General features: G+C 57.1%; 2 protein-coding genes across 2 annotated transcripts in view; one reads left to right on the top strand and one right to left on the bottom strand.

The window, feature by feature from the left end:
* The window catches only part of CDHR2 (cadherin related family member 2), a 37,360-nt gene extending 24,674 nt beyond the window's left edge, over positions 1 to 12,686 (top strand). Inside the window, exons 17-32 of the mRNA XM_014786083.2 lie at positions 801 to 1,040; positions 2,912 to 2,981; positions 3,128 to 3,733; positions 4,571 to 4,642; positions 5,065 to 5,114; positions 6,466 to 6,617; positions 6,767 to 6,875; positions 6,965 to 7,053; positions 7,511 to 7,576; positions 7,677 to 7,754; positions 7,849 to 7,909; positions 7,995 to 8,119; positions 8,638 to 8,751; positions 8,833 to 8,913; positions 9,764 to 9,821; positions 12,416 to 12,686. Of these exons, the coding sequence (XP_014641569.2) occupies positions 801 to 1,040; positions 2,912 to 2,981; positions 3,128 to 3,733; positions 4,571 to 4,642; positions 5,065 to 5,114; positions 6,466 to 6,617; positions 6,767 to 6,875; positions 6,965 to 7,053; positions 7,511 to 7,576; positions 7,677 to 7,754; positions 7,849 to 7,909; positions 7,995 to 8,119; positions 8,638 to 8,751; positions 8,833 to 8,913; positions 9,764 to 9,821; positions 12,416 to 12,547 (2,103 nt within the window). The 3' untranslated portion in view covers positions 12,548 to 12,686. The remainder of the gene's footprint in view (positions 1 to 800; positions 1,041 to 2,911; positions 2,982 to 3,127; positions 3,734 to 4,570; positions 4,643 to 5,064; positions 5,115 to 6,465; positions 6,618 to 6,766; positions 6,876 to 6,964; positions 7,054 to 7,510; positions 7,577 to 7,676; positions 7,755 to 7,848; positions 7,910 to 7,994; positions 8,120 to 8,637; positions 8,752 to 8,832; positions 8,914 to 9,763; positions 9,822 to 12,415) is intronic.
* Positions 12,659 to 24,640, bottom strand: GPRIN1 (G protein regulated inducer of neurite outgrowth 1). The gene is made up of 2 exons (XM_087429379.1): positions 24,159 to 24,640; positions 12,659 to 16,683 (listed from the first exon to the last, which is right to left on the bottom strand). Exon 2 carries the CDS (start codon positions 16,515 to 16,517, stop codon positions 13,671 to 13,673), a length of 2,847 nt encoding a protein of 948 aa, XP_087285505.1. The 5' UTR covers positions 16,518 to 16,683; positions 24,159 to 24,640; the 3' UTR covers positions 12,659 to 13,670.
* Between the last annotated feature and the right edge of the window lie 2,001 nt (positions 24,641 to 26,641).

Raw genomic sequence — 26,641 nt, 5'->3', positions numbered from 1 at the left:
GCTCAGTAGCATGGAGAACCTGTTGTGTTCTCCATGTTGTATCACCCCGAAGGCAAACCAAGCACGTGTTCAGGACCCTGACAGGACAGAAACTGGGTAAAGAATCAGCTATTTTAAAAATACAACACTGGGCCGGCCCCATGGCTTAGCGGTTGAGTGCGCGCGCTCCGCTGCTGGCGGCCTGGGTTCGGATCCCGGGCGCACACTGACGCACCGCTTCTCCGGCCATGCTGAGGCCGCGTCCCACAAGCAGCGGCTGGAAGGATGTGCAGCTGTGACATGCAACTATCTACTGGGGCTTTGGGGGGAAAAAAAATAAAAAAATAAAATTATAAAAAAAAAATACAACACTGAAGTCGTCATCATGGGAAAATCAGCATCCTGTTGGACTTCACACTTACGTTGGTTTGTTTTTTAAAATTTTGCATGTCTATGATATGCTGCCCCCACGCCCCCTCCCCCTAGAATATCAGCTCCATAGGGGAACCGTCTTGATCACAGCTCTATTTCCAGTGCCTGGAACAGGGCAGGGCACATGGTAGGTAAGCAGTCAACATTGTGGGCTGAATGAATGACCTCAGTGCTTACGATCTCAGAAGCTCTGGCAAGCTGTTGATCTGACCCTCTTAGATGGGAGGCTGAGGCTGGGAGATGGGCCAGGGTCCCCTTGGCTTCAGGCCCCGTTACTGCCCTAGTGCGGGCTGTGGCGGGAGAAGGGAGTGCTGGAGAGGGAGGCCAGGCCGCAAGGGAGGGACGAGGGGCAGCTGATGGCCAATGCCCCACCCTGCTCATCCGCACAGGCTCAGGACAACGACCAGCCGGAAACCAACAACAGCCTCCTGCACTTCAGCCTGCTGGCCGGCCCCTACAGCCACAACTTCTCAGTGGACCCCGACGATGGGACCCTCAGAAACCTGGGGCCCCTGGACAGAGAGGCCATCGACCCCGGCCTGGGGGGCCGCATTGTGCTGACCGTGCGTGTGGCTGACTGTGGCGTGCCTGTCCTCAGCACTGAGGTCAACGTCACCATCACGGTGGAGGTGAGGCCCGGCTCAGCAGGGGCAGGTGCCGGGACGGGCCCTGTGTTAGGGCCTTGAGCAGATGGCCAGCTCCCCCTCCCCCGAGAGTCACACTTCTGCCCTTTGCAGGACGCTGGGTAGGAAGTTCTGGAGCAGGCTGCCTGGGTTAGAATCCTGGCTCCCTGGCTGTGTGGCCCTAGGCAATTACCCAACCTCCCTGTGCCCTCTAGTTCATCATCTGTAAATGGGAATGAAAATAACATAAAGTGAGTTAACAAATGGAAAGTGCTTTGAAGAAGAGTGTCTGACCCACGGAGGGCACTCAGTGAACTTCGGCTCTAATTACCAGTCACAAAGTCCTGCCTGAAACCCTCCTAGCTCCCCACCACCATTCAAGGGCAAAGATCAGCATTTACAGTGTCTCCTGCACAACTGGCCCTGCAAGGTATGAATGGTTATTACCATTTTATTGAGCAAGAAACTGAGGCACAGACAGGTTCAGTAGCTTGCCTAGGGTGGCAGAATGGGGTTTTGAACCCAGTCTGTCCGGTTCTAAGGCAACCATCAGTCCACAAGGTACCTTCCTCTAGAAAAGTGTGGTGACAAATATGCACCTCTACAATGTCCATGTGTGGATGGTGCCCTCTAGGGTTGTGCAGTGCACAGCCTGCACCACCCCACACAGCAGCCCTGTTTCCCACTGGGTTGGGGTGTGCTGCTTTCCTACAAGGATCAGAGTGAGACTTCAGGGAAAATGGAGAAACAGAAGCTGAATTAGGACTTGTCAGCTGTCCCTGGGGTGGAAGTAGGCCACAAAGAAGCAAGAAAGCAGAATAGCATTTACCGAGTGAGCAGGGTCCTTTCACACCCGTGAGCTAGTCCTCACAATGGCCCCACAAGTAGGAACTACAAGCGCATTTTGCAGGTGAAGACAGTGAGGCCCAGAGAGATCCAAGTCACACGTGAGGCCAAGGCGGAGCCAGATTTAACTCAGAGCCGAGCTCGTAGCCACTCCTGTGAGTCAGGCCAACCCTGAGGACGTAGCTGGCGCGTGTGCATTGAGCCATTGAGCCAGGAAATCAGCATCTGAAAATACATCTCGTTAAAGGGGAGAGGGCTTTGTTTTCAAAGATGTCCATTCCACTGCTATTTAGAAAAAGCTGAAAGCAAAGGCAGACACCTGTGGCCCGTCCCAGGGAAGGGCTGGGAAAGCCAAGGGCGTCGCCAGCACAGCCAGTATTAGGGAGACAGCGGAGGCGGTGTGGGCGACCTGTGCTGACAGTGCAGCAGCCCCTGTGTGGGCGGCTGGTGTGGACAGGCTGCGAGAACAGGCGACAGCGGGCATCTGAGGGCAGGACCAGGTCTCAGGCCCAGCAGGTGCCCTGAGCCCAGCTCTGCCCGGACACAGAGCAAGTGCCGTGGGGTCGGCTGAGGGCAAGAGGGGCAGGAGAGCAGAGGGGGCGAGGGAAAGCGCGGGCCGCAGGGCCTTCGCAGAAACATTGTGCTGTTGGTTCCAACGTAACAAATCTGCGAGATGAGGAGCCAAGCTGGGCCAGACAGGGACACAGATGGGGACCGGGAACCATCTTTCCGGAAAGCAGGGTCTAAGACAGCTCTGAACTATGGTCAGAGAAACAGGGAGGCGGGGGGCTCCCGGAAAGCGTCTAACTGACTCCAGAGTCCCAGCACAGGCCTCTGAGCCCCAGCTGTGTGACCCGGCCAGTTCCGTGCTCTCAAAGGCCGTCCTCATCTCTGAAGCGGCAGTGCTGTCTGAGCAGGCAGGGCGGGGTCTGTGCCTGGGGCCAGAGGAAGTATTGGCTCCGAGGGGCTCTGGGGAGGCTCAGCCCCGGGGCTCCCGCAGCCCCTGCGCTCAGGGCTGCCTCTGCTTGCAGGACATCAACGACAATCTGCCCGTCTTCACCCAGCCCACCTACTCGTTCCCGGTGAAGGAGAGGGACCCAGGCAAGTCCTCCCTGGGCAGGCTGGGCCCCCGGGCTGGGGCCCCCGACCCTGCGCAGGGTGGGCCTGGAGCGCCCGAGGGAGGTGAGGGCAGAGGAAGCCTCCAGGGCCAGGCCAGGGGCCCTTGGGAACTCTGGCCTCGTCCACAGGGGTGCTGGTGGGCGTGGTGGCGGCCTCGGATGCAGACCAGACAGAAGCTAACAACCGCATCAGCTTCAGCCTGTCGGGCAACGGCACCAACAACTTCATGCTCCGGGGCACCGTGCTGGGGTCTGGGTGGGCTGAGGGCCGCCTCTCGCTGCCCGCGGACGTGAGCCTGGACTACGAGACACAGGCCTCTTTCACGCTGACAGTGAATGCCGAGAACCCAGACCCCCAGGGGGCCGAGGCCGCGGCAGAAATCCTCGTGACTGTGGAGGACGTGAATGATGAGCCACCCACCCTGGACTCGGTCTCACTCCAGGGCATCCGTGTGGCTGAGAACGGCTCGCAGCATGGCCTGGTGGCTGAGGTGGTCGCCCGAGATGTGGACACCATGGCCCAGCTGGAGGTACAGCTTGTGAACGTCATCTGTACCAAGGCAGGAGTCGACGTGGGCAGCCTGTGCCACGGCTGGTTCTCTGTGCTGGCCAATGGCTCTGTGTTCGTCAACCAGAGTGAGGCCATCGACTATGAGACCTGTGACCTGGTCACGCTGGTCGTGAGGGCCTATGACCTTACGACGGACCCCCACTTCCAGGCCTACAGCGACAATGGTGAGGAGGCCTGGCCTGCAGGGCTCGGCAGGCTGCAGCAGAAGGGGTGTGGGAAAGAGCACTGGGCTGGAACCCACAAGGTCTGGGTTCAAATCCTGGCTCCAGCCCTTATCAGCTGTGTCACCGGGAAGGTTGTGACACCTCCCCAAGCTTCAGTTTCCCCATCTTTGAAGTGGAGTTGGGTAGGAAGTTGGCTGTGAAGATTGAATGAGAACATGCATGTAGGGTGTTTAGTGCAGTGCTTGGCACAGTCAGCACTGAATTAATGCCACTATTCTGTGAGGCACTGTAGAGGAGAGAGCACACTTCAGGGTCAGATGTGTACGCGTGTCCCACCTCTGACACCAAGTAGCAACAATAACCATATTAAGAGCTAGCATAGGGTGAGTCCCTACTACAGCCAAGAGCTAGGCTAGGCACCTTGCGAGCACTTCTTCATTTTAGCCCCACACAACCCATGAGGTAGGGGACCTCTACCCAATTTTATAGATGAGGAAACTGAGGCACAGAGGGGTGGTCAATAACCGGGCTTATGCAGCTAGCAAGTGTCAGTACAATGTTGTGGGCAGGTGGGACACAGTGGGCTGGGCTCAATCTTGGCCCACCGCTCTTGCTATGTGACTTTGGACAAGTTATCCACCCTCTCTGAGGTCTGGGGAGGATACTCCCTCTCACAAAGGCGGGGGAGACTGAGTGGGCGTCCCGGGTCGGGAGCAGGGGAGGGGACTGAGCATGGGTGACGCATGGGAGGGAGGCTGCTGGGAGCATGGCTGAGGCCCAGGCTTTCTGGGTCAGGCCTTTGCCTAGAGACCAGAGCCAGCCACCTTGTCCCCCTAGGCAGCCTCCCCATCACCATTGAGGACGTGAATGACAACGCACCCTACTTTCTGCCTGAGAATAAGACTTTTGGTAAGCAGTGAGCCTCTCGCTCCCCACCTGCACCATACTCTGCCCGGACTACCTTTTGGCAACTCCCAGAGACCCTCCTCAGGCCCCAGGTGGGCCCCTAGAAAGAGAGCAAGGCCTCCAATCCTGCCTCTCCCCCAGGGTTTCAATGAGAGGGAAGCCTGAGTTTTCACCCCAGCTCTGCCCCAACTCATGTCTGATCCTGGGCCAGGCCCTCCCTCTCTGGGCCTCAGTTTCACTGTCTGCACAATGGGTGTGGATGAGCTGCTAACTAATGGCTCAGGGGTGGTTGTAAGGGGGTCGCTGGTGGTAGAGAGGTTGAGGGCAGTTTGGGGGGATGAGCTCTGAGCTGGGCTTGTGGCCAGCATGAGGCCAGGTGGGCAATGGCCCTGCCCCCGCTGACCCCTTCCTGTCCACACTTGTAGTGATCATCCCAGAACTTGTGATGCCCAACCAGCAGGTGGCTTCTGTCCGGGTAAGTCCTTGGCTCCAGCCTCTGTCCAGTCACATTAGCCCCAGGAGACCCAGGGCCAAAGCCTTCAGGCCTTGCAGCCTCCCTCAAAATGTTCTAACACTAGAAAGGAAATTTATTGGCTCCAACATATGAAAAGAAAACCCCAGAATGGAAATGAACACTTGTCTAATTGATATGATTAAACTTCATTAATTGTTAAATTTAGTATTCATAAAAATTTCATGACCATAAAAACCACTTGCTGGCTAGATTTTTCTCACTATGCCAGAATTGTTGAGTATTACAGAGAAATCACAGCAGCTGTAAATTAGATGAGTTCCTTGTAGTTAAATAATTTCCACAGCAAAATTATAAAAATACTTTCAATCCTTTATGGTGTTGGACGTGAGTGTGTTTACTAGAGGGTAGTGACTCTGGAGGCGGGGGTGAGGCCTCCCACATAGCCTGGGCCAGGCCTGGGCGCCTCTTACCCGCCTCTCTGACACTCACTTCCCCTGCTGCACAAGAAGTGGCCGTCCCTGACAGTCACCTCTTAGGGTTAAGAGGAGGGAGGTTTCTGGGTGGCACTCCTGTGCCTGGAAAGGGCACGGTGTAGGAGGCTGCCGGGCTGCCTTCCCCACTTAGGGCTGCGTCTTTGGTGGACAGGGTCTCTCTTGGAGCCCCAGTTTCCTCTTATAAAATGGGATAGTAATTCTCCCTCTCTAGATTCTTTCAAGCCTTAAACAGTCAATTTCCCAATCCCAGGCTGTTGCATTCCAGTGTCATGAGTCTGGCCACGGCTTTGAACAATTTTCTTTAAATCAACTCCTTTTTGAAGCTTAAACACCAGTTGTGGCCTCATCTTGAACACTGATGTCAGTGGACTTGTGGCTCTGTGTGCTGGCTGTATTTTTCTCTAAGAGGCACCAGAATGAATAAAAATGTTCGTGCCCTCTCCCCCAATCATTTCATGGTCCACTGGGGAATTTGTACTTATGTCAGTAAGCACTGAAACGACGGATCTAAGCGAAGGTGCCTGGCACACAGTAGGTCCTCAGGAAGTCTGAGGCGTCCCCGTGCTTGTGTGTGTGTGTGTAGCGGGCCGGGTGGGGAGCAGCAGGGCAGGATTTCCACATGGAAGGGACTTTGAGCAGTGACCTGTTGAGCCAGAGGGCCAGAGGCAGGGACTTGTCCAATGCTGGATTTGCAGAGCCAGCATGCTGTCCGACACACTTGCTTAGTTGGGGTGGCCCTGGGAAGGCTGATGGGGATGATGCGGACCAGCCCCCCAGGCCACTCTAGCCTCTGATTCCTGCTGGGAGTGGAGGGGTGCCTGGCTTGGCCCCCAGACACTGTCCACTCTTGCCCTCAGGCCAGAGACAATGACTCAGGGGACAACGGGGCCATCCTGTTCTCCATCCTCCAAGTGGATTTCATCGCTAAGGATGGAGCTACGACCCCTTTCCAGGGCTTCTTCCAGATCTCCACCTCCTCGGAGGACAACGTGTTCATTGGCAACATTGAGTAACTGTGGGCCGCCCCTAGATGGAGGTGGGGGGAGTCAAAGGGGGCCTCAAGGCAGTGAGTTCTCCATCCTGGAAGGTGTGAGAGTGGGTTCCAGAGGACTCCAGCTTGGCTTCTAGGTCTGAGTTGTGCGCTCCTACCTTCCATAGGCTGGTGACCAGCCTTGATTCCACTCTTCAAGGCACCTACCACGTGACAGTCCAGGCCCAGGACAGTCCTTCCGTAGGTCCTGCCCAGGAAGCCCAAATCGCCCTGAATGTGAGTGTCAGCCTGCCTCCAGCCCCCAGGGCCCTCTGCCAGCCCCTGGTGCCTCGTGCCTCATCTGTTCCCATGCCCTCCACCCGCAGCTCTTCACTGTGGACCAGAGTTACCGTGTGAGGCTACAGTTCTCCATGAACAAGGAAGAGGTGGGCGCCAACCTGAAGGAGATTACGACGTAGGTCTGGGGACCCTGGGAGGGACTGTGGGGAAGAACAGGGCCTGTGAGTCTGATCCCTGACAAGATCTGGATGAAACGCCTCTCAACCCTGTCCCTGACCCACACTTGACCTTGTCCCATCTTTGACCCTGTACCTGCACTTCCTTTCTGCATGTCCCCAGAAGCTTACGGATGGCTGGGCAGAGAGAGGCCTAAACAGGGCTGCCATGTACAGTTGTGAAGGCTGTGCACTGCACAAGGGCACCCTGCTTGCTAAGCTGTAAACCCAGTGCCAGGGGAAGGGGTTTCTTTGTCTAATTTGCACAGAGGTGCTACCTGCTTAGCCAATGGCATTGTCCAGAAGAGGTGTCCCTTTCTAATTCACACAATTCCTAATCCCATGGGCAAAGCCCTGGCCACAGGCCCGGGTTAAGGCCCCTACCCCAGGCGTCTGTGACACCTGTCCCCTTTGCAGGGCTCTTGCGCAGGCGACCAGGACCACTGTCTACACTGTGAGCATCCAGGATGCAGAATCCACTCAGTGAGTGCTGCGGGCCCGGCGTCGGGCGTGGAAGAGGGGCAGCAGCAGGAAGTGCCTGTGGCTGGTTCTGGCTGCTGACCCTTCGCCTGCCCCACTCCAGGGTCCGGGGCCGTTCCTACCTCGATGCCTACTTTGTCTTCCCCAATGGGACAGCCCTGACAGTTAACGAGCTGAGTGTGTGAGTAGGGCTGCCCTTGGAGAGGGGAGCGGGGTGAGCAGGAAGCCCGGGGAACGCCAGTGTCCCTCGGGCCTGAGCTGGGCTCTGTGGCCAGGACGATCCGGAGCGACCAGGACTCACTGACGCGGCTGCTGCAGCTGGGGCTGGTGGTGCTGGTGAGTGGCGGCAGGGCGAAGGTGACGGGGGCGTGGGGAGGGAGCATGCTGGCCCACAGCCTCCCTCATACTCCTCCTCCTCCAGGGCTCCCAGGAGAGCCAGGAGTCAGACACGCCAACAGTGCTCAGTGGCGTCATCATAGGACTGGTAGTGGTTTTGCTGCTGGTCATCGTGATCATGAGCGCGGCCCTCGTGTGTGCCCGGAAGAGGTGCGGCTCCCATCACTCCATCTCCAACCTCTGCTCTCCCACCACCCAAGACAGCTGGGGGTGGAAGACATGAGGTTCGGCGTCAGGTGTATCTGTACTCAGTTCCCAGTGACCTGTTGTGACATTCTGGGAAGGTCCTCTCTTCTCCCGAGCCTCAGTATCCTCGTTTGCAGAATAGGCATGACACTAGCTTCCTCAAAGCCCTCGGGAAGCAACAGAATCTCACATCAGCGTGATGTTTGACACATACTATGTGTTGGATGGATTCTGTTTCTTTCTCCTTTCCAATACGTGTGGAGTCAGCAGCCACACCTGGGCCTGAGTCTAGGCTTTGCCACTGGCCAGCTGTGTGGCCTTTGGCAAATCACTTCCCTTCTCTGGCTCTCACTTGTACCTTCTGTAAAATGGAGCTGACACTCTCACCTGCCGGGGTCGTGGTGAAGTTCCACTCTCAGGGCCTGCCTGGGGCACACAGTGTGTGCAGGGAAAGGAGTGACCCCCCTCCTGGTTCCCCACAGCTACCACCGGAAGCTTTCGGCTATGAAGGCTGCCCAGGAGGCCCGGAGGACAGTGGCAGGGGTGATGCCCTCAGTCTCCGCCATCCCCGGAACTAACATGTACACCACTGAGTGGTAAGTGGGGGTCAGATGGTGGGTAAGAGGCCCCATGGGGCAGCTGAGGTCCACGGCCACTTGACTGGGCCTTCTCTCCAGGGCCAATCCCATGCTGAACCTCGCCACCAAGGACCTAGGCTTCGAGTCCCAAGCCTTCTCCAGTGACCTGGACCAGATCAGGTGAGCAGTGCTCCTCAAAGCCAGGCTGGATGGTGGTGGTGGTGGTGGTGGTGGTGGTGGTGATGGCGATGGTGTTGGTGATGGTGGTGGTGGTGGTGGTGATGGTGGTGGTGATGGTGGTGATGGCGATGGTGTTGGTGATGGTGGTGGTGATAGTGATGGTGGTGATGATGATAGTGATGGTGGTGGTGATGGCGATGGTGTTGGTGATGGTGGTGGTGGTGGTGGTGATGGTGGTGATGGTGGTGGTGATGGTGGTGATGGCGATGGTGTTGGTGATGGTGGTGGTGATGGCGATGGTGTTGGTGATGGTGGTGGTGGTGGTGGTGATGGTGGTGATGGTGGTGGTGATGGTGGTGATGGCGATGGTGTTGGTGATGGTGGTGGTGATAGTGATGGTGGTGATGATGATAGTGATGGTGGTGGTGATGGCGATGGTGTTGGTGATGGTGGTGGTGGTGGTGGTGATGGTGGTGATGGCGATGGTGTTGGTGATGGTGGTGGTGATAGTGATGGTGGTGATGATGATAGTGATGGTGGTGGTGATGGCGATGGTGTTGGTGATGGTGGTGGTGGTGGTGGTGATGGTGGTGATGGTGGTGGTGATGGTGATGGCGATGGTGTTGGTGATGGTGTTGGTGGTGGTGATGGCGGTGGTGGTGGCGGTGGCGATGGTGGTGGCGGCAGCGGCGGTGGCGGTGGCGGTGGTGATGGTGGTGGTGATGGTGGTGGTGATAGTGGTGATGGTGATGGTGTAGTGGTGATGGTGGTGGAGGCAGTGGTGGTTCTTGGTCACAGACAGGGAAGACAGGGCCTGCCAACTATCTGAGCTCCAACATCTACCCCACAGCTTCAGCTCCCTGGATGACAACTCCGTGGACCTGGAAAAGGACAAGCAGAAAATCAAGGCAAGATGGGGGATGAGTTGGTGCCTGGGATTCCTGACTTGGGGTCCTTCTCTGAAGGGGTGGGTTCAGGACAGAGCTGAAGGACCTGCTGCTGACTTTGGCACATCTCTGCGCTGGGCCCTGGGAAGCCCTAGGCGTTGGAATGAGGTCTAATCTTTGCTCCTCTACTCGTTCACTGTGACCCTGGGTGGGTGACTTCTTCCCTCTGGTTCTCGGTTTTCTCATCTGTAAATGGGGATCAGAACACCAACCATGCAGGGCTGTGGTGAGGAAGACATGAGAACGGGTATAGAAACCACCTGGCACAGAGCAAGTGCTCAAGAATCTGGTTCCTTCCCTTTATATCCTTTACATAAAAGCTGGCAGGGTGGGGGAAGAGAGCTGGAGCTGAACATCATCTAGCAAAGGACAGAAGGTAGGCTCAAGTAAGCAACAGTATCATCATTTGTTCAATAGGTTAGTTGGTTCAATTAGATCAAGAGTTCACACAGCCTGGGGCTGATCGGAATCACGCGGGGAGCTCTTTAGACATACCTATGCCAGGTGACAGCCCAGAGATTCTGAGCCGATAGCCAGGTGGGCCTGGGCATGAATATGTTGTTAAAGCTCCCGGGGGTTCTAATGTACAGGCCAACAGGTGGAGTGGGGGATGGGTCCTCTCCCCAGAGGGAGGGCGCCAGAACCAGGAGGAACCACCCTCTCTCCTTCACGCTCTGAAAACCCCCACTGGAGTAGAAGCTCTAAGGCCCATCGAGCTTTCAAGTCTGCAGTTGTGTGTGTGTGTGGGGTGGGTATCCACCCACCATCTACTTTCTCCCCCACTCTCTGGGGCCCGCCTTCCAGGGCTCCCAGCCTTCTGTCATGCTTCAGGACTTATTTTCCCCTGAGGACCCCTTTCTTGGAAAGATTTGGTCAACCACAGCCTCTCGTGGCTGTTAAAATACCAGAATGTTGCACAGGGACCTGGCTGTAACATGGAGGTCACCAAACGGGCCCCCGAGGACAGAGGTTATGGGTGGTAATCCACGCCACCAGGCAGTGGTGGAGGCCCCAAAGTGGACGGCTCATCTCTGGTTGAAGATGGTTTGAGGCAAAAGCCCCAATGAACATGTCTGGGGGGAACTGAGGCAGAAGGGAACAGTCCTGCCTGCCAGAGCTTGTGGCCAGGCAGGTGACCCCTGGTGGAGGCTAAAGCTGACCCCCAGAGGGGAGTAGAGTCAGGGTCCCCAGTGGTGGACCTGTGGGCTGGGGAAGGGCAGGGAGCTCTGAGAGGAGATTTTTGAGAGGGAGGGGGGCCAGACCACTGAGAGCCTTCAAAGCCAAGAAAGAGCCAAGACTGTCCTGGAACAGCAGGGGGATGTTACAACTTGGGAAGCTGCTTCAGGCTCCACCCTCTCTCCTGCAGCAGTAGGCGGGCCTTGGGTCTCCGGGTGGGGAACACAGGTGTGGCCTTTTTCTGTGGATCCCTCATGCCCTGACTCACCCAACACTTCCGTAAATGTTTGTGTGGAAGGTCTGACAGACCTGAGGGTCATCCAATCCAACCTTCTCAATCAACCAAGGCCAGAGAGGGGTGCTGACTTGCCCAAGGTCAGAAAGTTTGCAAGGCAAGAGCAGACCAGAACCCAGGTCTCCTGTCTCCCAGCCCAGGTCGCATGTTCCTGGGTTGCGCTGCGCCAACAGCTCCCGCTGGGAGTCTGTGGCGAGGGCTCTGGGGAGCAGGGGCAGAATGTTGAGTCCCTCCTGGGGCCCCTGAGATCTTCCACTGTTTACCAGGGACCAGAACAGCCCCGATCTGGAAAAACTCCTTGGAGTGCCCTGGGGAGGCTGGTGGCAGCAGGGTTCCCCCGGGGGGTGTCTGTGGGAGTAGCTGAGCCTGGGGACCTGGCTGGTCCGCAGGAGGGCGTACTTGTGAGGTGCTGTGTGGCAGGTCACAGGAGGAGGGCAAAGAGGAAAGGCAGGGAGATGAGTATGCACCATGATGAACTGCAGGTGGGACTCTGGGGTGACATGTCCCTCTGAGGGTGGCAGGAGATGCCAAATTCAACGATGGGCAGCACTGTGCCGTGGAGAGGCTTTAGAGCCAGCGAGAGCAGTGGTCCAAACCCTGCTCTGCCCCTTCCTGGCCATGAGAGCCCTCTGAGCCTCAGTTTACACATCTATAAAATGGGGGACATGATCCCTGCCTCAGGGGGCTCCTGTGGATACTTCAGGTAATGGATGGACTGCGCCCAGCACGGTGCCTGCCGTGGAGTGCAAGTGGCAGGAATTGTGCTGGACTGGCTCCGTGGCATGGGACAGAGGGTCGGGCATTATTAAGGACTGGGCAGAACACCAAAGTTCCGCTGTGTCTGTGGGTGGGGCAAAAGTGAGTAGACTCCCCCTAGGCCCACCCCTTCACCTGAGCCCATCTGCACCACCAGTGCCCACAGCCACCTCTGGGACACAGCCAGGAAACTGAGGCCCCAGGAGGAGCAGGTGGGACCCAGCCAAGGAGCCATCTGGTCATGGGCTTGAAGGCCCACCCATTCCCCTAAGGACCAGGGAACTCACCCCGCCTTGCCCTTGCCCTTCACACCTCCCTCTCCCCACAGAAGAAACCCCTGCACAGTCCGACGGAGCCAGATCCAGAGCCCTTGAGCGTGGTGCTGGCAGGAAGGAAGCCAGGCACAGGTGGACAGGAGTTGTCCTTCACCGAGGCAGGCCTCAACACCACAGACCTGTGACGGGGCCCCTGCCACTGGACCCTTGCCACAGAGCCCCATGTGGGCTCCCACTCTTCCGGTCCACCTCCGAAGAGGCCTTGTCACCCTCACACTGTACCTATCTCTCCTGGAAAGTAATAATACATTCCTGTTGCTCTGCCCCTGTCTGCTTATAGCCAATGACAGCTGACAAGAGTTGGGGGAAAATTTTATTATCAATGTATATTGTGACAGTTTGTAGCCAAAAACTGTGGCTGGAAGGGCGGGGACATGGGACAGGGGTACTGAGTGGTCACAAGGAACTTGTGGGGCTCACAGCACACAGGGGACGAGGGGCTGGAGAGGCTGGCTTTTAAAGGACAACTGTGTTGTGAATGAGCTCTCAGTCCTGCCCCACCACCCATGACCAGCTGTCACCCAGGCTGCTTGGGCCCAAGACCTTCTGTGAGCCTCTGACCTTTCTGGACCTCTCCTTTCAGCTGCCCCCCAGGCGACTCCCGCAGCTGCCCTCCCTGTCTGGGGATTGGGAACCAGCGGCCAGTGAGGGCGGAGATAGGGCTGGGGGTGGGGCCAGGTGATGGGAGACAGGAATTGGGGACGACTACCAGCATGCAAGAGATGCCTGGGCCACGGGGGCCAGCCCGCCACATGGACATGCACTCACACACGCCCAAGGCCTCACATTCAGAGGCTTGCACACTCAGGGGTGTCACACCCCAATCCTTGCACACTCGGAGCTTTTGTACAGTCTCTCCCGTTCTCGGGACCTGGCTGCCACTGGAGTCCCCGCACGCCAGTCTGGACCTCTCGGGATCCTGCCTCAGCTCTCATGGCTGGGGGTGGGGGTGCTGAGCAGGTCTCCGAGGTCACCCGGTGTGACTGGGAGGGGGTGGAGCTGAGGGCTGTGAGGGGACAGTGGGGTGCCAGGGCTGGGTTCGTGGGCTCATGACCACGAGGGAGCTGGGTAGAGGGGGTTCATTTGTGTATTTGGAAAAGGGGGGCTGAAAAGAAGGGGATGAGAAGGCCCTAGAGGCTGCCCACCCCTCGGAGGCCTGTCGCGCGTGGAAGGAATCCTTTCTAGGAGCCCGGGATCAAGGAGGGAGCCTGAGAAGGTTGGAAACGCGGCGTACAAAAGGGGAGCAGCTCACTCGGCCGTGGGGCCGGCCCGCGAGCAGCACCGCGGTCGGCGCACGCTCTGCAGCAGCGCGCGGAAGAGGCCAGGCGGGCGCTTGGCCGCGCTCTCGGGGGGCGCGGCGCGCACTGAGCCCGCACGACCCGGGCCCGGGCGCGCGGCGGGCGGCGGCACGGGCGCCCCTTGGCGGCCGTGCTCCTCTATCTGTCGCTCCAGATGCTTCTGGATGGCCATGCCCAGCACCTCCACCTCCATGGCGGCGCCGTACACCTCCCACGTCATGCCCTTTTCGTCCCAGCTCACGTCGCGCACGGGCTCGGCCGCCTCCGGGGGCGCCGCGGCGGCCGCCAGCGCGGAGCCGGGCCGCACCCGCACTTCGGGGAAGGCGGGCGGCGCGGGGGGCGGCGCGGCGGCCTGCGGCGTCATGGGCCCGGTGGCCACGGAGCGCGTCTCGGCGGCGCCCAGCGACACCTGCAGGCCCGCGTCACGGCGCGAGGGCGGCCTGGGCGCCGGGTTGGGCGCGCGCGGCGCCGCCTGAAAGCTGAAGGCCGGGCCACTCGCGCCGTCCTGCGGAGACATGGGGCTCACGGCCACCGACACGCAGGCCTGCGCGCCCGCCTGTGTGCCTGCGTCCTCGCGCGGCGGCGGGGCGCTCGCCTCCCACGACGGCGCCTTAGTGAAGTTGTCGCGAGTCCGCGGCCCTGGCGGGGGCGCTGCAGCCTCCGGGCCAGGGCTTCTCCCGGCCCCAGAGGCCGCCGGGGCTTTCTGGCCGAGGCTAGGGGCCTGCTTGCTGTACGCTGGCTCCACGCGGCCCCCGCCACTCCCAGCACCCGCGGGAGAGGCAGCTGAGCCGCAGGGTTTACCATCTGACTGCCTGATGGAGGGGGCCTCCGTCTCCTCCAGAGTCAGGGGGGCTACCTTCCCCGAGGGTGTGGGCTCTGCTTTTCTCGGAGGGGCAGAGTCGGCCTTCCCCAGGGCCACAGGCTCCACCTTCCCAGAGGCAACAGGGTCTGCTTTTCCTGATGATCGAGGATCCCCCTTGTCCAAGGCCAGTGGCTTCTGCAGATATGCAGCCTCTGCTTTTTCTGATGAAGCAGGATCCTCCTGCCCAGGGGGCTTTGTTTCGGCTCTGCCCTCAGGCTTGGGTTCTGCTTTCCTTGATGCCCTGGGATCCACCTTTGTGGCGTTCATAGGATTCCCCTTCTCTAGAGGCAGAGGATCCACCTTTCCCTCAGGGACAGCTTCTGCTGTTCCCCAGGATGCCAGGACTGTTTTTCCTAGGGTCACAGGGGCCAGCTTTCCTGAAGACACAGAGTCCACTTCTCCAGGGGGAACAATTTCTGCCTTCTCCCTGCTCACAGGATCCTCCTTGCTCAAGGTGGCCGGATCAGCCTTCCCTGAGGCTGTGGGGCCCACCTTTCCAGAGGCCACAGGACCTGCCTTCTCCAGGGAGAGCGGATCTGCTTTCCCCCCAGGCACTGCCTCAAGTTTTACAGAGGAGGAGAGTCCCACTGTCCCCAAGAACTCCGGATTCCCTGGACCTGAGGGCACAGGGTCTATCTTTCCTGAAGATTCAGGATTCACTTTTTCAGAAGATGATGTTTTTGCGTTTCTCACAGAAATGGGATCCACCTTTCTGGAGGACACCGGGTCCTCCTTTCCTGAGGATACAGTTTCTGTCTTGCCCACAGACGCCGGTTCTGCCTGCCCAGGAGACAAGGGCTCTGGCTTTCCTGAGGACACAGGATCTACCTTTCCCAAAGGGACTGGACCCACCCTGTCTGAAGACATGGGATCCACATTTTTCAAAGATATGGGATCCATCTTTCCTGAAAACACAGGATCCACGTGTCCAGCAGACACAGTTCTTATCATTCTCATAGACACAGGATCTCCCTTTCCTGAGGAGGCAGGATCCATCTTCCCCAGGAACTGAGCGTCCTCTTTTGCAGAGGACACAGTTTCTGCATTTCCCATGGATGCAAGATCTGTCATCTCCAGCCATGTAGGATCCACCCTTCCTGATAACCCCAGAGCCACTGTTCCAGAGGATACAGGCTCAGTTTTGCCTGATGAGCCTGGAGTCAGTGTTCCTAAGGACCTGGGATCTGTCTTTCCTGCAGATGCAGAATCCATGTTTTCCAAGGACATGGAATCCACCTTTCCTGAGGGCCCAGGATCTCTCTTTCCCAGGGACACAAGATCTGCCTTTCTGGGAGATGCAGGACCCACCTCTTCTGAGGACAGAGGAAGCTCCTCCTTGTTTGGAAATGCAGGATCCACTATGGCCGAGGATCCAGGATCCTCCTTCTTTGGGGACACTGTATCCACCTTGCCAGAGCACGTAGGCTCTACCTTTACCAAGGATCCACTATCTTCCTTTCTTGAGCTCATAGGATCCATCCTTCCAGAAGCCACAGGATGCCCCTTTCCTGAGACTGTAGGCTCTGTCTTTCCTATAAAGGTAGGATCTGCCTTTCTCAAGGACCCAGCACCTTCCTTTTCTATGGAAGTGGAATCTGCCTGCTTTGAAGACTTGGAATCCATTATCTCCACAGGATTTCTGTTCTCCGAGGATGAGGGATCAGTTTTCACTGAGGACACAGGCTCTGGCCTCCCAGAGAAGGTGGTTTCTGGTGTCCCTGAGATCGAGGCTCTATGTGTCCCCAATGCCTCTTGGGAAGGGATGCAGGTCAGGGAGGGGTAGGCCAAGCTCCCGCCAGGGCCCTCAGAGCATGAGGCCCCATCCCCAGCTCCACTGGGGCTGCTGTGTCTAGAGTCCATGCCTGGGCTTTGGGCAGGGGTGTGCCTGGGGGGTGCAGGGCTGGCCTTTTTCTGGGAGGGGCAGCAGTCCCTCATGGCCAGGCTCCTAGCCCCCAGGCTCCCATCCTGTGGGCAGCAGAGGGCTGTGGGCTGGGGTCCTGGGGGGCTGGAGTCCTTTCGAAGCAGCTGGAGCCAGGCTGGGTCTTCAGCACTGCCCAACGGCCCTCCTGACCATGCTTGGGCCCCAGGCTGCTGTCTGGTTCTGAAACACAGAGAGAGCAGACTCAGACTCAAGGGAGACCCAGCAGGGAGAAGCCCCCTTCCGGGGCTCTTCCCTCTCACCCTCTTTCCAGCCTCCAGGCCTCCTCACCTGCTTCTTTGCCCCTGTCTGGGTCCCTCCTGTCCAGAGGGCCTGGGCTAAAAACACAAACCCAACCATGTCACTCCCCTGTTCCCAGTGGACCTCTGGATAAAGGTCAGACTTTTAACATGGCATTCAGGACCCTTCACAACTTGGCCACAGTCTAACTTTCAACGTCTCCTACCATCACCCCTCCCTTGTTAGCCCTCCCCATGCAGCATGCTACCCAGAAGTTATGGTTTTGTCCTCTAGGCCACGGGTCACAAACTCTGATGCCATAGGGGCCAGGTAGGTAATTTAAGTGAGGGAAGCAGGCTGGGTATAAAACAATAGGGAGTGCTGGGGATTGTGGCAAACCAGAGAGTGCACGCCCTGTCTAAGGTGGATCTGCTGCTCCACCAGCCAAGTACCACTCTGGAGAAATGCAACCTGGTAGTACCAGCGAGAAGTGGGAAATGCAGAGCTTTAATGTAAAATATCCTAGTTAATTCAAGACGAAAAAAAAAACCACCACCACTTATGTGGGCCAAATAAAATCTGTCTGTGGGCCACCAGTTTATGTGCGTGTAGGTCCTGGGGAGGCATAAATAGTTCACAGTCGAGGAAGGGACATAGTCCGATATGTGTGTTTTCAAAGATTGCTCTGGGATGATGTTGAGGCTGGGCTGGAGGCCGGGGGCTGGCCAAGACCTATGAGGAAGCCCATCAATCATTCATTCAATCTCTCATTCAGCCAATTCTTCATTCATTCACCCAACCCCTTCTCTGCAATAGTCTAGAAGAGAGATGGTACAGCAAAGGCCCTGGGGATGGAGGCAGCAGGACTGAGAGACCTGAGGGAAAACTGATAGGAACCAGCAGCTGTAGGGGGTGACGGTGGGGGTGGCCCACAGGATTCTGGCTTGTGCGGGGCATGCGGGGCAGGAGATCTGGGGAAAGGGGGAGTTGCCTTTTGGACAAGCCGAGTGTGTGGTGCCTGAGGGACGTGCAGGGAGAGGGTCTGGCAGGCAGCTGCATCTACGAGAAACTCTGTTCCATTACACGCTCAGCCGCCAGCGCGAGCAGAGCTCCCCACTCCCCCAAACCTGCCCCTCCCACCATCTTCTCCACAACGTCTCCTTAGTGCTCAGGCCCAAATCCGTGGAGTCACCCTTGACCTTCTCACCCTCACGTCCTACACATCAGCACAACATGATGAATTGACCTTCAAAATATATCCAGAATCTGGCCACTACCTCGAGCCAGACCCCCAACATCTCCCATCTGGATTCTCCCTGCTTTTTCCTTCACTCCATTCAGTTTCTTCTTAACCCAGCAGCCAGAGGGATCTGAGTAAAACCCAAGGCAAATCTCGTCCTTCCTCTGCTCAGAACCACCCAGTGTCTCCCTGTCTCATGCCAAGTAAAAGTAAACTCCCTACGATGGCCCACAGGTCCCCGCATTTTCTGGCATGTCACCTCTCTTGGCCTGTCTCCCATTACTGTTGCCGGATTAGGCTGTTTCAGTCACACTCCCTGCCTTGGGGCCTTTGCACTGGCTGTTTCCTCCGCCTTGAATGCTTTCCCTCCCCATCTCTGCCAGGTCTGCTCCCTGGGGCTTTCTCTGATAAAATATCCTATATAAAACAGCCTCCTCCCCAACACTGGCTGGCGCTCTCCATCCGCCTTGCCCTGCTCACTTTTTCTTCACAGTACCTGTCACCATCTGACATATTACATACAGTTGTTTATTGTTTATGACTTGTCTCTCCCACTAGAAGGTCAGCTCCAGGAGGGTGGGGACTTTGTTGTGATGTATCCTCAGGATGGAGAACAATGACTGGCAGGTAGTAAGCAAGCAGCTCCCAATAAATATTCGTTAAATGAATGGCTGAATGATCTTTCTAAGATGTTGGTCCAACCACTCCTTGACTCAAAACCCTCTTCACTCTTTTGGCGGAAGTAAATTGGTTGTAATCTTTTGGGAAGGACATTTATCAGCTTCTATCAGAGTTTCCAATGCACACGGCATCTGGGCCAGCAAGCCCAGCTCCAGGGATGGTCTTCAAGATAGACTGATGGTGCACCAAGGGTGCGCGAGAACATGGCCAGTGATGAGAAGAAAACCAGGAAGCGGGTTCATGAAATGCAGGACAACCACACGGGGCCCCTGCAGCTGTGAGAATGTGTGGGGGTGATGAGGAACGATGCCCAAGGTAAATGAAGTGAAAAAAGCCAGAGGCCAACATGGCTAGTGGGATCCCCTGCACGTAGCCAAGGAAAAGGACAGACACACATCTATGGGCTAGTTATAAAGAGAACATTTCTAGAAGGAAACCAATGAAACTTTCAACAGCAACTGCCTCTGGGGAGTGAGACTGGGGATCTAGAGGTGGAAGAGATTTTTTTACCTGCCCCTTTGTGGTGTTTGAATTTTGGTTATGTGTGCACCTATTACCTTTTTTTAAAACAGGACAAAAAGAAACCTTTAATGATTCCCTATTAGGGAATCACTAACCTTTAGGCTCTCACTAACCTTTAGGCTGCAGTTTAGACGCCTCCTCCTCCAGGGAGCCTTCTCTGCCCACCAGCTTCCTCGGGGTTCCCATGGCCTCTCGTTCTTCCTCTAACTAGACTCGTCACTCTGCATGGAGCCCTTTACATCTCTGGGTCCCTGCTGAGACCTTGATTCCCTGATGGGGACTCAGCTGACACTGCTCACCACTGGGTCCCCCAGGCTTTGGGCCTATGGGACTTGATGGGGACATGGAGAGAGGGGCAGTTTTGCAGAGGATAGTAGGGAAGTTGAAATGAGGAGCCTGTGGGACTTACAGAGGGGACATCCGGGAGGCAGCCGGGAGACAGGTTTGAAGGACGGGGGTGGTCTGGCTGGAATTCTTTGGATCTTGTTTTCAGCAGCATAAAAATGAGGAGCTGGAAGGTCACTGGCCTACAGAGGTCAGGCAGGCATCAGGTTTGAGTGGTATGGACTGGGTCCGTCTTCATTTTTTGCCTTTTGATGGTGATATGGACACAGATAAGTATCTTTCTCCCATAAGAAAAACTACAGAGCAAGGGAGATGATTGACGACTCCTGACATCCTCAGAGTGAGGGAGACAAGAGGGCGTAGTGGAGACTGTGGCAAACTGGAGAGCACTGTCCCCTTCTAAAGGGGCAGGTGCACTCAGTTTCCACTGACTGTGGCCAATTAGGAGTTCATCCATTAATTGAACATTTATTGAGCACATGTGCAATGTTCTAAACACTGTTCTTGGTACTGGGGATACAGCAGTGAATAAAAAATGCATGGTCCCTGCCTTCCAGGTGTGGAAAGACTGGGGGGAGAGTAGCAAACAAGTAAACAAATAAATAATTTAATTTCAAATAATAATAGATGCTGTGAAGACAAAGGAGTGGACGGCTGGCTTAGACACATAGTCAAGGAAGGCCCCTCTGAGGAGGTAACACCTGCGCCAGCCATGGAAAGGCCTCAGTGGCTGGAGTGGAGTCTGAAGGAGGAGAGGGAAGAGTGGGGGGGAGAGGAGGTGGGGGCCGGTCATGCAGGGCCAGGGAGAGGAGCAGGGGCTCATCCTAAGGGTACTGGGAAACTCCTGCAGTGTTTTAAGCAGGGAAGTAAATGTGGCTCCTGTGTAGCCAGGTCTCCTAATTTTTCGAGCAAAGTCATAAACTTGGATTTTCTATATTTTAAATTTTGGCTAATTTTTAAAATACCACACAGGCTGAAGAAATCACTTTTGTGGGCCAACTCTGACCCCCAGGTCACTTGTTTGCAACCTCTGATCCATCTGGTTCTTGGCGCGGTGGAAAAGGATGCTATAAGCCAGATTGACTGGGTAGATGCGCAAGAGAAAGGGCCCAGGTTCTAGTGAGGACTCAGATCTGCCTGCCACGCCTGCCTCTCAGAACCTCGGGCTCTTCCTCTGGAAAACAGGCATTCAACAGCTGCCTGGCAGGTGCACAGGGAGCTGGGGCTGGAGCGGGAAGGAGTCAGCAGGGCAGTGGGAGGGATGCGCTGAGTCCCCACCACCCCGCCTTTCACCCCGGTAGCCCAGCCCTGGGTCCCCTCACACCAGCCCCTCCAACAAGCCCCCCCGGGTGTGGCCTGTGCAGGAAGTCAGGACAGCTCCCCACTGACCAGCTCTGAGACCTCAGGCAAGTCCCTTCTCCTCACAGGGGACCCTGACAGACCCACCCCCTGCCCCCGCAAGCTTGTAAGAATTAGAGGAGATGAGGGTGTGCGGCTCTGCTCACGTTAGGGCCGGGCTGTGTACAGGGAAGGCCTGTTTTTATCTGCTCAGCCTGTCAGAGCCCAGCTGTGCTCCCAGGAGGGGGCCGGGCCGGGCCGGGCCGGGCCGGGCGGCAGGTAGCAGAGGCACAAACTGGCAAAACCTCGCCCTCAGACAAGCTTGTTTGACCCAGAGGGCTGAAAAAAAAAGAGGAAAAATTAAAAAAAAAAGAAATTAACTATTAACATTTAAAAATAAGAAGATTTCATGTGCAAATCAGATTTCCAGCTTCTCTTGGAAAACTAAAATTTGGCAATCTGAGCGCGCTTCCTGCACGAAGCAGTCAGCTAGAGCCGAGCAATGGCTGCCTCCTTAGACAGTGACATGCTCCCTGGTTAGCCACAGTCTCCAGCCCTCCCTATGGTGTCCTGCACACGGAGGCTGATGGCCCCTTGCCTCTGATCACTGAAGTTGCACGGTCATTTTTCTTGTAGCCAGCCCCTCATGAATGTCATCCACCTGGCCTGTAGCCACCTGAGTTTTGACCCTTGACCCTGATGCTGAAGAAGGTAGGAGGTGACCTCGCACACATCAAGCCCTTACTACTTTTCCTGTGTGCAGACCTCATACACCTGCCAGGCAGGTGCTGTGTTCTTATTTTCCAGAGGAGGAAACTGAGGTTCTGAGAGGCAGGCATGGCCCAGCTGGGAACAAGCGCCTTCTGAAAGCCTCCTAGAAGAGGTCGGCTTTCTAGTCCCCAGCTCGCAGTTCCCGACATGGGATAAGGTCTGGTGTAGGGACAGAAGGCCTGGCCAGGGAGTTAGTAAGATGAGGGGTCAAGCCCCAGCTGAGGCATTGACTTGCTCCATGACTTTGGGTGAGGTTCTCTACACTCTGGGCCTCAGTTTCCCAATCTGTGAAATGGAGAAGGGGATGTAGTTATATCTAAAAGAGCTGGCCCACCCTGGGTTTAAGATCTGCAGAGATGCCCATTCCCAGAGGCTCTGCTGCTCACAGTTCGGCCAAGCCCTTCCTGGCTCTTGAGGAAGCCTCAGGATCCTCCAGCCACTTCTCCAAGAGGCAGCCCAGGCCTGGGGTGGCACCTCCTCACCCCTACCCTTCCACTAGAACCCAGCTCCATCACTCACTCCCTGGATGCTCAGCCCCAGGCCAGCACTCTCAGGCTCACCCTATCATCTGGCCTCCACACGAGCTCATGACGGAGCATTATCATTCCATTTCACAGATGAGGACACTGAGGTCAGAGTGAGAAAAGACCGGACCGAGGGCACACAGCAGCGGGGGGAGAGGGGGCTGTGGTTCAAAGCCTATTGTGTCTGAACCCAAAGCCTGGCTTCTCCTCACTCGTATCAGCTAAGATCTTGGACACTGACGCTTCGGTCTTCAAACGCCTTTCTGCTCTTTGAGGTCAGGCCAAGGGTCGTCTTGATCCCCTGGTCCTAACAGGCAACAGTGCCAGGGAGCGTCCAGGAGAGGAAGCAAGAGTGTCCCCACGTGCACACACCCCTCAGCAGGAACAGGCACCCCTATGAACAGAGGAGCCTGCACACGTGTTTGATTGAGATGAGCCCCGAGGTGTGTGGGCCGGCTCACCTGGCCTGCAGAGGGGCACGGAGATGGCTTGTGGATGTCTGCGCCAGCTAAGGCCAGCCCGGGGAGCCGGGACCCGGCTCCTGCATCCTGCTCACGAGCTTGGTGCACACATGTGCAACCTGTATGTGCAGAACAGCCTGTGTGTTTGCGCTTGTGAGGCCACTTGGACCCTGCGGTGTGCCCATGTGTGGCCACATGGCCTCAGAGACTCACTCATGGGGGAGCTGGCCTGGGTGTGTGCATAGGTGCTTGTGCCCAGCTCCAGAGCAGAGTAGTCCAGGTGAATGCCCACTCCAGCCCAGAGACCTGGCCAACCTGTTCCTTTTTCTCCAGGATTTCTTCCCAACTGGAGCCAGGGCTGCCAGGCACCTGCAAACATCTCCTCCCATGGTGACAAGACCTACAAGCCTTGTGGGGCTTTGGCAGGCGTGAATGTGCGCCTGTGTGTGTGTCTGACAATCCTGGTCTGCTGCCCCTCGCCCTCCTGTCCCCTCATCTCCTAGCACCCTCAGAACAGCAAAGCTTCCTGCCTGGGGCTGGAGAGAAGAAGGTGTCTAGCAAAGGGTGATAGGCAGACCTTCCAGAAATGGCTCCCAGGCCATCGGTCCATCCATCCACAGGAGGACAAGAGTGGACGTGTGGGGGTGTGCACACTTGGGCTGAATGTGGGCAGGGGGCTGACAACAAGCTAAGAGACAGTGTGCAACAAGGAGCTTGTGCACATGTGACAACGTACTCCAGGGTCTGGGGGTACATGAGGAACACCATGATGAGCAGGTGTGAACAGGCACAACCAGGCCAGAGCAGGGTGGCTGCCAGTGTGTTGTGATCAGGGAGTATTGTTGAGTTGAGTGTGCTCTGATAGGCAATGGCTGGTGTGAGTGCGTAGCTATGCCTGGGTGTGTACACAAGGCTCCCACTTGGTGTACTGGGTGGGTGCACAGGTGGCCGTGTGTATGAGTCTGATGGAATGACCAAGGGCCATAGTGTGTGTGTGCGCAGACCCATGGCCTCGCGCTGTGAGTATGTGACAGGGCCCCAGAGTGTGTGCCACACTGAGCGTGCGGCAGCGAGTGTGCTCAGTGATGCCAATAGAGCCACTCGAGCGCCGAGGAGCTCGCTCCAACGGGGAAATGAATCAATACGGGTGGACCCCCTTCCTGCAGTGGCGGGAAGCGCCCCCTCCCGAACTGCCGTGCGGAACAAAGCGGCAGCCTGCGGTGAAGCCGGCGCGAGCCCAGGTCCTACACACACACAGGGCGGGCTGGCCCACAGGGCCCCTCGGCTGCTTGGCTCGGACTGCGGGACCCGCCCCCGCCCCGCCCCGGCGAGGAGCCTGGAAACGGACACCCGCCGCCTCCGGCCGCGCGCGCACACACACCCGGGCGCACGGCGGACACGCCGCGCGCGGAGGCCGAGCCCCGCCACCTAGGCGGTTCGAGGACCCTGGACAGCGGCTCCCGAGCGGCCGCGGGAGGAAGAAGGGGGTCGACGCCGCCCGCCCGAGAGGGCAGCAGGTGCGGGCGGGGCGCTTACCCGGCCGTGCAGTCGCTCTGGCTCCTCCGCGCGCTGCGCTCCGGCTCCTGCTGCCGCCGCTGCTGCCACCCGAGCGGCCTCGGCTGCCTCCGGCGGGGCTGGCGGGCGGACCCGCGGACTCAGCGCCGCCGTCCCCCGCGCCGGCTCCGCGCTCCCGCCCCGCGCCCCGCCCCGGGCATGCGCGCTGGCCGACTTGCGGCCTCGGAACCAGGGAGGGGGCGGTGCCGGCGGGGAAGCGGGGGCCGGAGGGAGGGGACCCCTCGCGCCGCCCCTCACCGCAGCCCCTGGGGTCCTGGGTTCCTCGCCCTCCTGGACCGGGTTCCCATTTCACAGACGAGGAGACTGAGGGGCGGAGCGGCTGCCTATTTGCCGCGCGCCTGTTGAGGGCGGGGCGCGCTGTCTCGGATCTCACTCAATCCAGCCCCGCGAATGCCCTCTCCTTGTTTAACCGAGGAGGAAATTGGGGCTTAGAGAGGGGAAGCCACCTGTCCGAGGACACGCAGCGCCTGGATGGGGACCTAGGTCGGCGCGATCTCTGAGCTCCCCCTGCGCGGAAATTTCCCGCCTCCTTCTTGGCCGCACTTCCGGCCTCCTCCCCCGCCCCCGTCCCTTTGTCTCGCCGCCGCCCACGCTCCCGCGAGTGGAGGGGGTTGGGGAGAGGCGCCTTCGATATCCCAGCTACTTGCCTCTCTAGCCAGGGTGCCCGCCTACCCCCTAGTCTGTGCAAGCCCGGTTCTCCTACCCTTAGGTTCCCTCGAGCAAGGCATTTCATCTCTCTGAGCCTCAGTTTCCCTATCTATGAAATGGGACTGACATTAATCACTTCACAGTGGTCTTGGAAGGATGAGGAGCCTGAAGTAGGTGTTCGGGGGCTTCCAGTTGAATCCGAATTGCCAAGGACGTGGGGACTTGCTGCCCCCCCCTCGACGTTTCTCGGCAAAGAAATAGTGCCCTCCTCTTCGACTTCCCAGAGGAGAGAAAATAATTCTGTGATTGCCGAGAGGCCATAAAACCGTGTCGCCTGTACTGTGAAACCACCTACTAAAAATGGTAATGACTGATGGCAATGTAACCTTGTTTAGGGGCAGACACCGTGCCAAGTTTTGTTTACAGGTTTCATCTAATTTCTATTTCCAATCACTTAGAAGCAAGTCAATATTAATGTATTATATCCCCATTTTTCAGATGAGAAAACTGAGATGCTGATAGGTCACTTGTCTGTGCTTACACAGCTAGTTAGTGGTGGAGCTAACTCCTGAAACCTCGCGCTTAACTCTTACTTACCTAGTGAACCATAAGTCACCATTATCTTAAAAAAAAAATTCTTTTAAAAATCTGGATGGCAAATGAAGACCATCTATCAGATCGGCTCCTGCCGCCAACATCCCACGGAAGCAGAAAACCGCGGAGTGCCGGACAAATTTTCAGCACCACGGACAACACCCGCATCAACGCTGCTTCCTAATGTTTCCGGTGCTAAAAATTGCTCCTTCCCTGCCCACAAGGGCACTTCGCTTCACAGTTTACAAACCCTATTCGACATTCATCGTTTCATTTTATTCCCCCTACAGCCCTTCAAGGTAAACATTATTGGCCCCATGATACAGATGAAAACATCGAGGCTTGGGGAGGTTCACAAGACATGAAAAGTGGCAAGAACCAACCTGTAATCTACAAAGCTCCCCCTGGGGCAGGGCGAGGGTGGACAGGAGTGGGGCCAGGGCATGAGGAAGAGGCCGTGGCAGGTGTCCAGGTGAGAGATGATGATGCCTGCACCATGGCAGCATTTGTTGGGATGGAGAGGAGGGGCCAGATTCGATACCTACTTAGGGGTAAAGTCAACAGGCCTTGGTCATGGGGCGAATGTGGCTGTGAGAGGAGAGAGGATTCGGAGCCTCTCTGAGGTTCTGCCTTGGGGAGTCAAGTGGATGGAGGACAGATACCCGATGAGCCCTGGGTAAAGAAGGGGCTTGTGGGACAGCCACGCTGAGATATCCAGGTCCAAAACTGAGCTCTGGAGTGGCCGAGGCTAAAGAGGTACCAGGGAGCTGGTGATGGAAGCCACGAGAGGGGTGTCAGTATGTGAGGGGAGAGTATAGGCCAAATAGGGTGAGATGAGAGCCCCTGGACACCCCGAGGAACACCAACATTAAGAGACCAGCTGGGAAAAGGAGGCTGCAAAGAAGAATGAGAAACAGTGGTCTGAGGAACCAGAAGAAGCCCAGGCAAGTGTGATGTCTCAGAAGCCAAGGGGAGAGAATGTTCCAGAAGGAGGTCCAGCACACCCACATCAGGAAGACAAGATGTGGCCTGAGAGATGTCCTCCAGACTTGAACGGAAGTTAACAGAAATTTGATGAAAGCAGTCCATGGAGTGGTGGGGGTTGAGCCGGACTTGGGGGGACAAATGATGAGTAAATGGGAGTAAGGAAGTGGAGAGGGCAAGAAGATGACCCTCTCGACAAGTTTGGGCTTGGAAGGAGA

This window comes from Ceratotherium simum, chromosome 4 (genome assembly GCF_057802395.1).
Source record: "Ceratotherium simum simum isolate JZ-2026a chromosome 4, ASM5780239v1, whole genome shotgun sequence".
NCBI classification, from domain to species: domain Eukaryota; kingdom Metazoa; phylum Chordata; class Mammalia; order Perissodactyla; family Rhinocerotidae; genus Ceratotherium; species Ceratotherium simum.
Note: the sequence above shows the minus strand (reverse complement) of the source record. Positions and strands in the feature narration are given on the sequence as shown.

What these genes read in the sequence shown, in the direction of transcription:
- GPRIN1 (XM_087429379.1), bottom strand. Translation starts at nt 16,517, where the DNA reads ATGAGGGACTGCTGCCCCTCCCAGAAAAAGGCCAGCCCTGCACCCCCC.